We start from the raw sequence: 16,299 nt of genomic DNA, 5'->3' as shown, positions 1-16,299 counted from the left end.
ATGTCTACGCATTTCAAGTTTCTAAAATAAAAAGTCTCAATAGTTTCCAAGATGGAACATGCAATCGTAATAACCTTTTCATATAAATATCTCTCATTTGATTAAGTGTAAATTAGTATTAAAAATAGTTCAACAAAATAAAGATAGTAGGCTCATCAAAGAAAAGATGAAAAAATTATTTTAAAGCAACTTCAAAGAAACATAAATATTGGAATGATATAAACAAGAAAGAAATTTCTCTATAAAACTAACATAAAGAATAGGGTATATAATTTCGTTTCTTTAGAAAAGATATTATTATTCTTGCTTTAATTATGTAGAAAGATAATTTAAATGCAACAAAAAGTTTTGGTTTAATGTATCAAAACTAAGGACATTAATTTCTAATATACATATAAGGTGTGGATTTAGCCCTCCCAAAAGAAAAAAAAAAAGACTATAGGGATTTGGTCTAGCCATTTCTTAATAGCTAATTTCACTTCATGACCCACTCTTTTTAATGATACAATGTCTCCACAGTACTGTGATTCGTTTTCATTTAATTAACTTCCCAATTTAAAGCAAAAAAAAAAAAAAAAAGACTATAGGGTTAGGGCTAGCTCTAATTCTAGATTTGGCTTCTTGCAATGGCTTTTTATGCCTAACATTTCCGAATCAAAGACTTTTGCCAACAATAGGTAAATCCTTCACTCTAATTTACCTTAGCAGTTTGTAAATTTTTGTGCTTATGCCCTTGCTATAAATGATTTTGCCTTAGAATAATCATATTCAACTAATAACTAGCTCCTTTAACTCTAAACCCTACTGCACTGTTAATAATTCTCAGAAATTATTATAGGTTACTGAATATCATTTTTGGAGAAATTGACCTATATTAGGCTAAATTAGATTATAAGAATTCTATCGTTGCGACAAAAAAAAAAGATTGTAACTACTTGTATAAAAATGAATAAAATCCTTAAAGAGATGGGAACATCACAATTGCTGGAATCACCATCAGACAAAGGGTGGATAAGGATAGATCCATTACAACAATAAACATATCAAAAATTGTTCTTGTTTCAAGATAACTACATGAATATTATGATGTATGATAACGTAAAAAAAGATAATGATAAGTGATAGATGACGATACAAGAAAACCCTTATGACTATTATATATACTCCATCGTCTACCATCTGAAATTATATATACACATATTTGCAATTGTCCATTAACCTTTTTTTTTCCGAAACGATAGGTGATTTTATAAAATATCAAAGTTGTACAATTACAAACAAATACTCGATGGATCTATACAATTGGTATCTTGAACACTAACGAATCCAAAGATCCTCATCTTGAATTATACCTAAGACATATGAACTAATCCTATTAGATATGTGATTATAGCAATTGTCCATTAACTTGCTTAGACCGATCTTCGACTAGTTTTGGTTTTTGAAAATTGCTTTTTCCATTTCTCTTCCAAGCCGGCAAATACCCTTTTAATTTCAGTCTATTGATCCCTTTGTAAACCATGCTGTCTATACAACATGATGTGTTTTCTTGTATGATGATACACCACTGATAGGTCATAATTTGTTGCTAAATTTATAATTATTCTTCCCTAGATTTTAGCCAAATATTGTTTTAATTGTCGGATTCTACTTATATTTGGTTAATGGTGCTAATTGTAGGAAAAGGAAACGTGATTAAAAGTGGTAATTTTCTAATTAATTTGATGGTGGTACATTCGGAACCTACATTCAAGGCCAGAAAGTCAGGATTGATATTGGGCAGTCTTCCAATCCGAGTCAACTTCCTAATTTGTTAGCTGCCAAGACTCTCCTTATTTCGAGGATTATTCTCAAGGAAAGGAAAGTTGAAGGAAATTGATTTGTAATAGGAATCTTTTTAGGAGTTGGATTGGTACTAGGAAACCAATCAATTAGGTAATTGATGAGAGATTCGTGAGACATCAATTCATTATCTCTTAGGCTAGAGACGTAAGGGCAGGGTACTGAGGTCTTTCACTTTTTCTCTTTAGCCGACTTTTGGGAAGAAAAACGATGAAAAAGTTTGGAACAATTATTTGCATGGCTTGTTCTCCATTAATGGAGAACTAATTTTATACTTCTAGTCAAGGGGACAACTGACGATTTGGTTCGGCAAATACTATGAGATCTAAACCGCTTTTAATTGTTTCTTTCATTTATTGGTATTTATATGTTTCCTACTTTTAATTGTTATAACCCTTGTGTATGATTGATTAGTGCGCAATAATTAATTATTCATATAGGCTATTTTGTTAAATAGGGGTAATTGAATATGTAATTGTTCGTTTATCTCTATCTCAGTAACAACTAGCGTAATTGGCTTTATGTCAGGGGAACATACGATCTAGTTTAAACAAACCCCCGTAGCGTGTTTGTTAGTTAGGATTGGGCCTTTCTAAATCTTAATGCAAACCAGAAATTAAATTCTACGGTCGTACCTAGGATTGTTTCCAGGTTAGAGAAGTAGTTAACGGTCGTACCTTAACTATCGATAAATTAAGGAAAGGTTGATTGTTTATCGCGTGCATGACAGTTATAACCAATCTATTAATAAATGTTGGAATTATTTTTGCATCAATGATCAGTGCATGAACTATTTCTGAAGTGTATCCTTGGCTAGAGTGCTCCCAATTATTTCTTTTAATTAATTATTTTCTGCAGTTAATTTATTTAGTTAGCATTTAATCCTTAAACCCCCCATTATTCTTGACTCAAAAGGAAACAAATTTCTCTCCAATCCCTGAGGAGACGACCCTACTTGCCACTATCTACTAGTTAGTGAATTTAGTCGGATAATTAATTTTGGTATATCGGATTAAGTAAACTCTTCGGAAACAGGATGAATCAAGTAATCTATTGCACACCTAAAGTCCCTGCTCCAGTACTTAGAATAAATTATTGACTGCTTTTGATGGTAGTTAGGTTTTATTTATTATTATTGCACAGGTTCGGCACCTGTCAATTTTTGGCGCCGTTGTCGGGGATTGGTACCTGATTAATTTGTTTCTTTTTTGAGTTCATCTTGTTTTCATTTTTTTTCTCTTATTTTTTTTATATATAGTTTATGGGTGCTAACATTCCGTATTTTGGTAATAGACTGAATTTTATTTCTAAAAGGGGTTATGAGACTCATGCTTTTTCTAATGATCAATGGGCTGTTGCAAATTGTGAAACTTATTTTGTCTCAGATCATTCAACCGACATATGCCCTGAATTTCAAGATGGTCTAAGTGCTCCAATCGATACTTTTGGAGAATTTTCACCTCAATATCAAATGTGGTATGACCTTTATTCAAACGAGTATGATCAAGGATGGTAGGATGATTCCAATTTTAATTATGCGACCGGGCCAATGGATTTTCAACAGCAAGAGTCTCAACAGCCATCATCCATGTCAGGTATGTCTCTTGAAAAAATGATAAAATCAATAGTTGCTAACACACATCAACTTCGACAGGAGACAATGAATTTTCATCAAGAGACAATGGATTTTCATCAAGAGACACAAGCGAGAATGCGTAACCTAGCAGGTCAAATGGATCAATTGACATCTAGGATAACGCAATTGACTTCTCAAATGAGTGAAGAATTGTCCTCACAGACTATTATCGATCATGAGAAAGATGAGAGTGCAATTATCCTGACAAATGACATGGTACTGCGAGAATTTCAAGAAGAAAGATCTAAAGATGCAGTTGAAAAGAAAGTTGAAGTGCAAGAAATGAAACCCCAATATCAAATGGTACAAGTGAATGAATCCAGTGAACAATCTCTAAATGCGGTGACATTTCCTCCATTCCTTAATCAATATTTTCTTAACTTTTATTCTTTAATTCCTGTTAGTGAAATTGATTTTATTATACCAGAAGATTTTGAGTTTCATGACAGGAATAAGTTAAGAGTCACGATGGCAAAATATCTCGAACCAACAAGTACTCGTGATGGAGGAATGAGTGAAGAATTAAGATTCTTGTTGACTTGTTTGGCGTCATCTACTAATCCATGAAAGACCGTAGCTCATGTGCTCAAGAATTACTCTATTTACGAGGGATACCAGGATTACATAGAAGATGATGCACTAAAACGAGCTACACGGTTTTATCCTCCGTGAATAAACAAGACAATGTCTAGTCAAAGACATTAAAGAAATGCGCTGCTTGGGAGGCAACCCAATGCTCTTTATTTTAGTTTTCTTATGTTTTTGAAATTTTTATTAAGTGTTAGTTGCATTTAGTGATTTGTTATTTTTCGTGGCAGGAAACTGGCAGTTAGACGTGCCCACGCTAAGTGGTCACGTCTAAGGAAGGAAGTTTGAAATTGACGGACAGAAAACTCTCCAGTAGTTAGGCGTACCCACGCCAGATGATCACGTTTAAGGGGGGCAATTCTCGTCTACGTTCAGAAGACTCTCTGATAGTTAGGCGTGCCCACGTCATGTGGTCACGCTTAAGAAACTTAATTTTTGAGAGTTGGTCAGAAGACTCGAGGGCAATTAGGCGTGCCCACATCTAACACAGTGGTTCTAAAAATTAAAAAAAAAAATTTTCTTTTTCTCTCTTCTCTATTTCTCTCTTTCTTTCTTTCCCTTTTCTTTTTACTTTTCCTTTTCTTTTTCCATTTTCTTTTTCTCTTTCTCTTTCTCTTTCTTTCTTTCTTCTTTCTCTCTCTCTTTCTTTCTTCTTTCTCTCTCTCTTTTCTTCTTCTCTTCCTTTCCTTTTTATTCTTTTCATTTCTTTTCCAGCCGCAAGACTGCAATCAAAGGACCTCAAATTCCATCGCCATCGTTGCACTGTTCATCGTGGGTCATCAGTTCCTAATTATCGCTGCTCATCGCGCGTAATTCTTCCTCATCCATCGTGAACCACCCGACAGCTGTGCCACAACCCCTTTGATGATCAGGGAAGTTTCGTTGTCCCTTTTTGCTTTATATTTTATTCTTTATTGTTTACATTGGGGACAATGTAAGATTTAGGTGTGAGGGGATAGTATATTGGTATTTTATTGAAAAGTGCAAGTGTAGGCATTTTTGTTGGAATTTTATCTTTGTGCAAATTTATTAGTTAGATGTCTCAAATTTTTCTATTGTTAAGATTTTACACTCTAAGGTGTTAAGTATAACATGGTTAAATTTAAGGGTATCTCTTTAGTGAATATTTGAGATTTTGTGACTTTTACACTTTGTGGTTAACTTTTCTAAATATTGTAAATATTTGTCTAGCATTTTTTATACAAATTGGTTCAACTATTAATCTCAGTTCTCCATATTTAAGAAATAAAGTGGATTTATGTGATTTTTAAATTTAATTTGGTGTTTATTTATGAATAGTATTCGGCTATACTCCGCTAGTATCGTTGCCTAGTAACCGGAGGTCTTTACCATAAGTGTCGATTTTCGCGTCAAAACGTGATGATAGTTATGAGTATGTGGTTTTTAAGCGATGAGGGCTGAGTAACCAGGCTCCTTCATTTGGTCAATGTCGGAGTTCTCGTCAAAACGCTTAAATGGCTAAAGACTAAACATTCCCCCTGAAGAAAAAAAAAATCAATCAAGTATGGGAATATTTAAAAACAAAATGTGTGCTAATAGTAAAAAATGTGGAAGTGTTTTGAATGAATTGTTAGCCCGCTGATCGATGAATTTTAATGTTGAGATTTTGCTTAATAGTTGAACCATTTGCTTATGGATGCTGGTTGAATATTTTATATTCTTAGATTAGTTAGTTATAAATTGAAAGAGTTCTTGATTTTAAAAGTTAACTGGAGAGATATTTCTTGAAAATTGTCACTAATACTTGACATATGTTTTAATTGTATCTTGGCAATAGAAGATTTGAGCAATAGCCATTGTTTGAATTTTATTGCTTGATTTGTTGTTCTCATGATTGAGGACAAGCATGATTTAGGTGTGGGGGAAATTGATAGATCATAATTTGTTGTTAAATTTATAATTATTCTTCCCTTGATTTTAGCCAAATATTGTTTTAATTGTCGGATTCTACTTATATTTGATTAATGGTGCTAATTGTAGGAAAAGGAAACGTGATTAAAAGTGGTAATTTTCTAGTTAATTTGATGATGGTACATCGGGACCTACATTCAAGGCCAGAAAGTCGGGATTGATATTGGGCAGTCTCTCAATCCGAGTCAACTTCCTAATTTGTTAGCTGTCAGGACTCTCCTTATTTCGGGGATTATTCTCAAGGAAAGAAAAGTTGAAGGAAATTGATTTGTAATAGGAATCTTTTTAGGAGTTGGATTGGTACTAGGAAACCAATCAATTAGGTAATTGATGAGAGATTCATGAGACATCAATTCATTATCTCTTAGGCTACAGACGTACGGGCAGGGTACTGAGGTCTTTCACTTTTTCTCTTTAGCCGACTTTTGGGAAGAAAAACGATGAAAAGCTTGGAACAATTATTTGCATGGCTTGTTCTCCATTAATGGAGAACTAATTTTATACTTCTAGTCAAGAGAACAACTGACGATTTGGTTCGGCAAATACTGTGAGATTTAAACCACTTTTAATTGTTTCTTTCATTTATTGATATTTATATGTTTCCTACTTTTAATTGTTATAGTCCTTGTGTATGATTAATTAGTGCACAATAATTAATTATTCATATAGGCTATTTTGCTAAATAGGGGTAATTGAATCCGTAATTGTTCATTTATCTTTATTTCAGTAGCAACTGGCGTAATTGACTTTATGTCAGGGGAACATACGATTTAGTTTAAACAAACCCTCGTAACGTGTTTGTTAGTTAGGATTGGGCCTTTCTAAATCTTAATGCAAACCAGAAATTAAATTCTATGGTTGTACCTAGAATTGTTTCCGGGTTAGAAAAATAGTTAACGGTCGTACCTTAACTATGAATAAATTAAGGAAAGGTTGGTTGTTTATTGCGGGATGACAGCTATAACCAGTGTATTAATAAATGTTGGAATTATTTTTGCATCAATGATCAGTGCATGAACTATTTCTGAAGTGTATCCTTGGCTAGAGTGCTCCCAATTATTTCTTTTAATTAATTATTTTCTGCAATTAATTTATTTAATTAGCATTTAATCCTTAAACCCCCCATTATTCTTGACTCAAAAGGAAACAAATTTCTCTCCAGTCTCTGAGAAGACGACCCTACTTGTCACTGTCTACTAGTTAGTGAATTTAGTCGGATAATTAATTCTCGTATATCAGATTAAACAAACTCTTCGGAAACAAGTTGAATCAAATAACCCATTGCACACCTAAACCCCCTGCTCCAGTACTTAGAATTGATTATTGGCTGCTTTTGATGATAGTTAAATTTTATTTATTATTATTACACAGATTCGGCACCTGTCAACCACCAACCATCACTTTTCCTATATCATTACAGCATATGACTAGAAAATATACCACATGGTCTAGAAGTTCTTAGATTAAGCCTAAACAAGTAAGCAATCTTACGGTTGCCAGTCATAATTAAATTGGCTAAACATTGCTAGTTCCTGAGACGGTTACTGCTTTGTGACAGTTGATTTAAAATAGTATCCATCTGCAAATGATTTGAATCAAATGAATCAAACGAACATCAAAGGGAAGAGAACCTATTGAACATAAGATGATCGACCACACTTCAATAAAACCTTTAATGCGATCAATGCACCAAGAAAAAGTAACAAATACTGCCTTTGAATATAAGGGCCTTTCTCTGCTGCAATTACAGAGATTTGTCAGGTACTTCTGGATCGTCTGCGATTGTGAAAATAATCGCCTTTTTCATCCATTACTTTCATTTTCAGTTCATTTTTGAACTATGCTTACATTATTTTACACATTTGTTATTTCTGAATACATGCATAATATCGCAAGCCTATGGCTTCAACCTAGATCGTCTAGCAGACTGGCTCAGGAGGTTCTCCATCAGATACTTGAAACAAGCAAGAAGTAATCAAGAGATTGCTTGCCAGGAAATTTACCATATCTTCTGTCTGAATAACAAAATTGTGAGCTGCCTCAAGAGGATAACCTTCTAAACCACCACCTACTTTGAATCTTGATTAAAAGGGTAGGAATGATTCTTCCCTGTGATCCTGCTCCTAGAATTTCTGGGAAGCTGTCTTGATGGGGGCCCAAATATCTGCACCATTACTGCTGGCAACCCCAACAGTACATGAAATCGGTACAAGACACAATCCCCTGCTTCTTAAGCTATACGGCTCTTGTTCCTTGAAAATGAACAAGTCAAGGAAGGTATTAGTCTTTAATGGAAACATTATGCCAAAGAAGCAAACTTTATAAGACCTAAGCTAAGAAGATAGGACAACATAACAAGAAAATCCAATGAGAACGGCATCCTTGCAGTTCACCATTGTGTAATGTAACAAAACGATGGATTTTGCTGTAGTTATGTAGATTTGCAGCTTTACATGCAACATATACTCGTCAAAATTCAGCATTCACCATTGATTACACATGCTATAATGCGATTAAATAATATGCAAGACTCTACAGCAAAATCATATGCCCTGACAGGATAATACCCGAAAATCAACTGAGCTTGACAAGGAAACTAGAATGTCTAGCTATTTTTGCTCACCTGTGCTGTAGTTGTTGGTGTATTACAAAGATAAGGTGAACTCAAAACCTGAAATCAACACAAGCAGCAAAGGCTTTAGGTCAGAATCTTCAAAAAATAATCCAGTCAAATTGGAATTTATCACTCAGTCGTCCAATACAACATAAGTATCTATGCAAAAAACAAACAGAAGTCGGTCATCTGCGGTTATCTACCACATCTTGATGGCAAATAAAAGTACCTAAATATCTCGGAACTCAAATACATACTTGGTTATCTGTAACTATCTAACATTAAATCTTCAAGGCAAGTAAAATTACTTAGCATATAGGAAATAGGATACACATAACCAATGTATGTTGACTACGACTTGTATGCAAGACATGCAGGCTGGATGTATAACATACTGAGAAATAGGAACTGAACTACAGGGACATTACTGGCATATTCAAAAGATTCTATGATAGAAACCTGCAGTTAACAAACATCCTACCAAAAAGAAATTTAGCGGGAGAAGTTCAGATTATCTTTTAGGGATCTATCATTCAGACGAGCCGAAGACACGTGTTTCCTATCCAGTAAAAATGGAGAATAATATTTGGAGGGCATGATATGTAGAGAAGGGGGGGGGGGTGACACATTGTTCCTTCATCAGCTGCACATGGATATTATCAATTGTAGCTCCTTCCTTTACTCTAATGCTAAGAGCTGAACAAGTACTCAAAATGCTAGGAAATACATTGAGCAACCCCATGCATGACTTAAATCAGGAACAGGACAACTCTATGCTTTCCACTACAAAATTGGATGTTTAAAATTTTGGTTGTCTTATATTGTTATCCGTAGATTCAGCAGACAATTAGTTATGACTGTGTGTGATAAACAACTAATGCATAATCATAGCATTAACTTGGCACTACCCATCCTACAAATCCAATTCTTATCAACCTGCATAAGTGAATTATTAATTTCAACCACCAGTATACTTAATGAACACCACAATGATTAAAGGCAGGAAAGGTAAGATTGAATTCATAATGTAACCAGAATACACCCAACAAAACTGTGTTGGCATACATGTAGATTTTAGCATTTACTTTCAATCCTGATTCTCATATGAAGATACTCAAGATCACTATGAAACCAGCTTAGAGAAAATCTCACTTACCATGCCTGCTAAATAACATCATCCAGCAGTATAATCCACTTACAAAAAAATGAAAGTGCAACGATACTTAAAAAGATTTCGAATACAAATGGATGATTACTCATATCCTGCCCGTGACAGATGCATAAACCACACACAGGCAAAGCTGATGCAACAAATTAGTCCACAGATTAAGAAAAGTAGAATGTTCAGATGAGTAATTGAAAAATAAGGTAAAGACCAACCTTAACTTGTTCTTGGAGAAATCTGATGTAATCCATTGCATCTAGAAGGACAGACGCTGTATCAGTCTGCAGGGTAAGAAAAATAGGCTATATAAATTTTGAGATCTTTTAACAGAACTTATGCAAGGTAAAATAAAATCCAATAATGTCTTCTCCAAGATAAAATATATGTTTGAACTTCTTTGACTTCAGTTCTATCCACTTTCAGTGTCCATTTTAAGATTTTATCAATGGCAAGAAATGAAAATTTAGCCACGGAAATTTTTCACCAAACATATGATACATAACATAAATGTTCTGATGGTAAATAATCATGTCCTATTAAATATACTGTTGTCAAAGCACACCTTCCCGTAAGGTGAGACCAGCTGTTGAAGTGCAGTAATCTTTTCACCCACCTTCTCTTTCTTTTCCTAGCCCATCAAAGAAAGCATAAATTAGAGTGGGCATCTGAGAACATTTTAAACAAGCAATTCAACTAGAACTTGAAATTTCCATTCAATGGGCAAGTTACCTACAAGGACAAGGTAAATGTATTCAGACTATAAGATCAACTCCAATCAACTTCAACAACCTAATAAGACCACATATTATCTAGAAGTGCTCAGTAATTTCTAGACTGACTACAAGTATGGTTCCTCACCTGTGCTAGTCATCTTCTCTATGAAACTAACTACTAGTTCAAAATAGAGAAACAAGTTAAACTATGCATGCTTTTCCCGTGTACGAGCACATGCACACATGTATGCAGTGTTTACAACTTATACATAGAAGAGGAAGGCAGATGAAAGATGAACCTTGGAAAGAACAGAAATATCAGCCTTATGTCGCTTTGGTGTCAAAGATGCAAGACTGCTTTGATCCAAGGAGACGGGGCATCTTTTGTGTTCCATCATCATTACTCCTTCAGATTTTGCTCCCTAATCACAAAAGGCAAAGAATATTAGCAGGGAAAGTTAAAATGAAAAGGAATACATACATGTATCTGACCAAAACAAGTCCCACTATGTAACTACAAAGGCAAATTCTAAGCCCATAAGAAACTTTCCCAACTCTAGACTGTTGAATAAAACTCAAAACCAAATTTAGTATCATTGAGACTGTCCTGTCCACAAGTTCCATTTCTTCCCATCCTATGTGAAACAAGTCCCAAGCAGAAACTACTAAAATACATATAAGGCACCTTGATAATCAATTATAGTGCTATTGCCTCCACAACTCAGGAAGCCAATACATTACTAAATTATGTACCTTCTGCAAGTTTTGGTCAGATAACCCCAAAGCAGAGTGAAATAACATAAGCAATACAATCAACTGATTCCCAGAGCAAATCAATAATTAGATCCCCCATAAATTCAAAGATAACTCAGAGCTTTCAAAGAGGCCTACATCAAAGTCTGAAAACACAAGGATTAAATCTAAGAACAACTTTCCTCATCCAAAGGTGCCTTATGCAGATTTTGCTTAAATAATAAAAAAGAAATGTCAAAATAACACGTTAAGTCCAATCTAATCATATGATTCTCATCTAATTATTCCCTCCCTGCTCATTTGCCATGTTTATGCTTTCGTCTTTACTTTCCTCATTTGATAGGCAAAGAGGAGAGAGTAGAGTGGGAACTGGAAAGAAAATGTGCAATTAGATTCCGCTGTGTGCTCAAAACTGTCAAGTATACAGGTTGCAAACATTAATTGATTGTAGAACTTATCTGCCATAAGAAAACGTGTTGACAAATTGACTTATGGCTCAATTATTTTAAGGAACATTCTAGGTAGATAGAGTCGTACAATATGGACAAGCAAAGAGTCACCATGCAACCTCATGACAATTCTACAATCATATTTTACTATATGCAAAACAGGAACCAGCAAGCATCATCACTATAAATAACCATTAGATTATTAAATCAAAGCAAGCATGTACTTAGTTTGGTCAAACAACCGTGCTGATCTACAGAAAACAAAAGTTGCACACCTAAAACGTATTTTATCAAGTAAATACAAGAAGATTACATACCAATGTAGGCTCGCAAGCAGACAAAACCTCCCTCAATTAATTACTACTACTAATATTTTACATGAGTAGACAATTAACTCCAAGAAAGCCCAATAAAATACTAATAATTTTCTTCAGTTCACATAATTCAAAAGATTGCTTCTGAACCATGAACAACTGAAAACACACCATATATTAGATTCTCCGGTAGGGATGCAGTATAAAATTCTTAATCAGAAAACGCCAAACCACCAAAATGGTTCCTATTCCTTTTCTCAATCAAGAACCTTTCTCTGCTTTTGGTCGATTAGAACCATAATTTGTTCAAATTTTTTGGCTAATCAACTAAACAAAAATATATTATCTAGATGATACTAGTAGTGTACTATACGATCTTCTTCTAGCCGAGTCTATAATGACTCCGTAATCTGTTTAGTTCCTTTATTTAATGTGATCAAGGACAACTGAACTAAAACAAACAAATAAACTTTTGTGGGCCCAAATTCAGTATTCTTTAACTCTTATGACTGCATAAATGCAACCATTTCCGTGTGCAATCTTCTTTATGCCTTTAATAAATACCCTCTCATAGTAATCACTTAATACCAACAGATAACTTCTTAATCTATGCATTCATACATACATTAAATAACAGCGCTGACTCAAAAACATCTTAAAGTTCACAAATAACCAAAAAAAAATATAGCAAAACCATCAAATAAAAAATAAAAAACTCTTCCAAAACATAAAAGTAAATCAAAATCCCATCTAAAGAAAAAGGCTACCTCGATAGCAAACTCTGCATTACAAATTTACAATTGGTCTCAAAAACCTCAACTTTTCTGGAAATTCTTCAAAACCCACTTCAGAAATTCACTTAAATCAAAGCCTAAACACAGCATAAACTTTCCATCTCTCAGTATTTCAATCAAAATTTCATCCAACTTAAAAAATCAATAAAATCATCAAGCAAAAAGTCACCACAAACAGAAATTCTGGGATTTTAGTTTAAAGAAGTTACCTTGACATCAAACTCTGCATTACAGTGGCGATCAAAAGCCTCAGCTTTACTGGAATTTCTTCCGAACCCACTTCAGAACTTCACTAAAATCAAAGGCTAGAAACAGAGCAATCTTTATCCACCTCTTTTTCTTTCCCCTTTTTTCTAGAAAACGTATTTCACTGCTTTTCTTGGATTAAAGGGTCTTCGGGATTTGTGCTAGTAGTAACAAAAACAAGCTATCAAGCTGACACTGGCAGTAAAGAAACAACCAAAAAAGAGAGAGAGAAACAAAGAAAGAAAGGAAAAAGGGATCTTCTTTTTACTTTCTTGTCAAAGAAAACTCTTCTGTTTGCAGCAGTCAGCAGAACAAAAATAAGCTTAAAAGCATGGAAGAACACTAGAAAGGAATGAAGGGAGGAAGGAGGGAAGGAGAAGAAGTGGAGTTTGAAAGGGGGTTTTATAGAGGAGAAATTATGCAAGGTGATTTAATGGAAGAGAGGGGAAAAAAATGAAATTGATTGGGAAAAACATAGAAAAAGAAAAATACTATATATTATTTGACAGCTAATATACAACCACTCAAAATGGGAGTGGTTAGCTGAGGTCACCACCTAGTCTTCTTTCTTTTAAACTGTGGTTGAAAATGACAAGAAGTGATGTAACTATGTAAGGGCCAAGGACTAAGGCTGGCTTGGCTTTACATTTTATTTCTTTTTTATTTGGATTCTTTTTGTCAAAAGTCTAATTTTTTATTAAGGTTTTTATGTATAATAGTTAGAATATGATTTTCAAGATTATTCATTGGCTTTTGAGGATGTTTTGGATGATTTCACTTTTTGCTTTTGACTAGAAAAGTTAATGGAAAAAAAAAAGTAACGTAACTTAAAGTTCTTACTATTTTGTTACTTAAAAAGAAGGTTCCACTAAATTCACAATTCAAGATGACTAATGATGTTTGTGAGATAAAAAATTAATTAAAAAGATAAAAATTAGTTGGAACAAATAATAAGAAAAAGTTTTCTGTAATCACATTTATAAATGCACGGTCATGGTGGAGAAATTTTAGAAAATAATCGGTTACCATAATTTGCAAAAAAAAATAATAATCAAATATTACTTAATTTGGATCATAAATATAATTTTCAACTAATTTTTAATCTCATATACATTACATTACAAAAAGTGTTAGAGTATTTCTCTAAATAATTTTTTTTTCAAATAATCTCCTATCCAAATATATCCATTGCTCTCTTATAAAAATCGTCCAACATAAAAAATGAATAAATAGATAGATAGATCAATGAATATTACCATATCAGTTAGTTAAAAGAACACCAGAAAACAGAAAGAAAGAACCAAAGAAGAATAAGAAGAAATAAACTTCACATCTCAAGCTGACTAAATAGGGTATTTAGTGGTAGATTCATGGTAGAAGCGTGGTGTTAATTAACATTTTTGGATGAAGAGCAATGGAAAATTCTAAAATTAGCGTAGCAAACAAATTTTCTTACACTTTTTTTTTTAAGGTAACAATACTTTTCTCTTACTGTCAAACCCAATCCTCCCCTTCCACACTAGGGCTGCAAACGAGCCGAGCCGAGTCGAACTTTGAGCTAATCGAGCCGAGTCTCGACTAAATTTTACCAAGCTTGAGCTCGAGCTCGACGAGCCGGCAATTTTCAAGCTCGAGCTCGACTCGAATCAAGTCGAGCCGAGCTCGAACTCGAAAAAAATAAAAAATAATTATTTTATTTTTTAAAAAATAAAATAATATAATATTTTTTTCTTAATAAATAATAAAATATTAAGGATATATACGTAATTTTACTATGAAAATAAAAATATATATATATATATAATCTACGTAATTTTATTATTAAATAAAAATAAAAATAAAAAATATATATATATATACTCAAGCTCGCGAGCTAACGAGCTTAATATTCTGAGCTCGAGTTTGACTCGAGCCGGCTCGAGCTCGACTCGAGCTTGACTCGAGCCGCTCGCGAGCGGCTCGATTCGTTTGCAACCCTATTCCACACACGCATATAAAAAAAATCCGAAAAAATACTTCTTCAAATCTAAATGAACATAATTGGTAAGTAGAAACACACAAAGATTTAATTACATTGCTAACGAATTCCATCGCCACAAAAAAAAAAAACATGTAATTCACCTCCTTGTGATCAAAATTCAAATTACAAAATAATTAATTACATTGTTAATATTTTCTAGAGCGTATTTGCAAATTTCTAGCATTGTGTTTGGATATTTAAAAAAATACTGTAATATTTTTTTTAATATGATGTATATAAGATAAAAAAGTGATTGAGAAAATGAAAAAAATCGTTAAAAAATATTTTTGTAATGTAAACAAATAAAATTTGAAAAATAAACGCTATCCAAACACATATAGTCTCGTATCCACGAGCTTCAATCATATGCTACTTGTGCACCTAAATGGAAAATGATCTATTTGTTAAATTGAAGTCTATTAATGGTCTCAAGAGCTTCATTACATTTGTCACTTTTTTTTTTAATATCTAGAAGTGATTGTTTTCTTAAAATTTTTTAGCACTTGCATCAAGTCAAATTCAACATGCTTTTCTGATCTGTTGTTATATTCTAGGTACGGTGCCCTAATTAATATTAATCAAATTCGGGTAATGTCACAGTTCCTAGTCGCTTTGCTTTTGCCTAGTTTTATTCTCATTGAAACAGCTTGGAAGTGGTACCACTTACCCATTTCAAGACATTTCATCAAGTTTGAGCAAGCAGGGGATCAAATGCAAATCGATCAGGTTCACCCATTTTGGCAATGTATTTGCAGTTTTTGTCTATATATTTTCTTTCAATGCAAGAGGGTTTTCTGTTACAGAAAAAGAGATAATTATAGTTAACTATTCTGAAATGCTGTCGTTTGGATTGCGAATTTCACAGAAAAATTCTCTCGACATATTTTTCAATTATTTTTTTATTCCACATACATCACACATTATAGTACTATATTTTTCTATTAAAAAACCCTAAAAACTTGCAATTCAAACAAAAGTTATCATACAAAATTTTGAATATGGTGTAATGTAAATTTATGATAGTGCTACAAGGTCTAAACATAGTGTTAAAAATGTTAGATGTTATTTAAACCTCATATTTTGCTCAAATTTAAATTTTGAGCCATTTTGAGACATGGAAAAGACATGCCCCATTAATATGACTTATTCTATAACCTAAGTTTCTATTTAAATATATGATTAATTTTTTATATACTGACAGTGTAATAATTTTTTATACTAGCAAGTTTGGAT

The 16,299-nt window shown here is 33.2% G+C and overlaps 1 protein-coding gene across 2 annotated transcripts; it reads right to left on the bottom strand.

Moving 5' to 3' along the window:
* Positions 1–7,698: 7,698 nt before the first annotated feature.
* LOC113736876 (transcription factor bHLH153-like) lies at positions 7,699–13,513 on the bottom strand. 2 transcript variants are annotated; one of them, XM_027264066.2, is made up of 6 exons: positions 13,010–13,513; positions 10,790–10,912; positions 10,340–10,405; positions 9,993–10,058; positions 8,622–8,669; positions 7,699–8,250 (listed from the first exon to the last, which is right to left on the bottom strand). In XM_027264066.2, exons 2-6 carry the CDS (start codon positions 10,889–10,891, stop codon positions 8,122–8,124), a joined length of 411 nt encoding a protein of 136 aa, XP_027119867.1. In that variant the 5' UTR covers positions 10,892–10,912; positions 13,010–13,513; the 3' UTR covers positions 7,699–8,121. The 2 variants fall into 2 exon arrangements, with proteins under 2 accessions (XP_027119867.1, XP_071939621.1); XM_072083520.1 differs by lacking the exon at positions 13,010–13,513 and adding an exon at positions 11,244–11,717.
* Positions 13,514–16,299: the final 2,786 nt, after the last annotated feature.

This window comes from Coffea arabica, chromosome 3e, assembly GCF_036785885.1.
Source record: "Coffea arabica cultivar ET-39 chromosome 3e, Coffea Arabica ET-39 HiFi, whole genome shotgun sequence".
NCBI lineage: Eukaryota > Viridiplantae > Streptophyta > Magnoliopsida > Gentianales > Rubiaceae > Coffea > Coffea arabica.
This window is presented reverse-complemented; position numbering and strand designations above follow the sequence as displayed.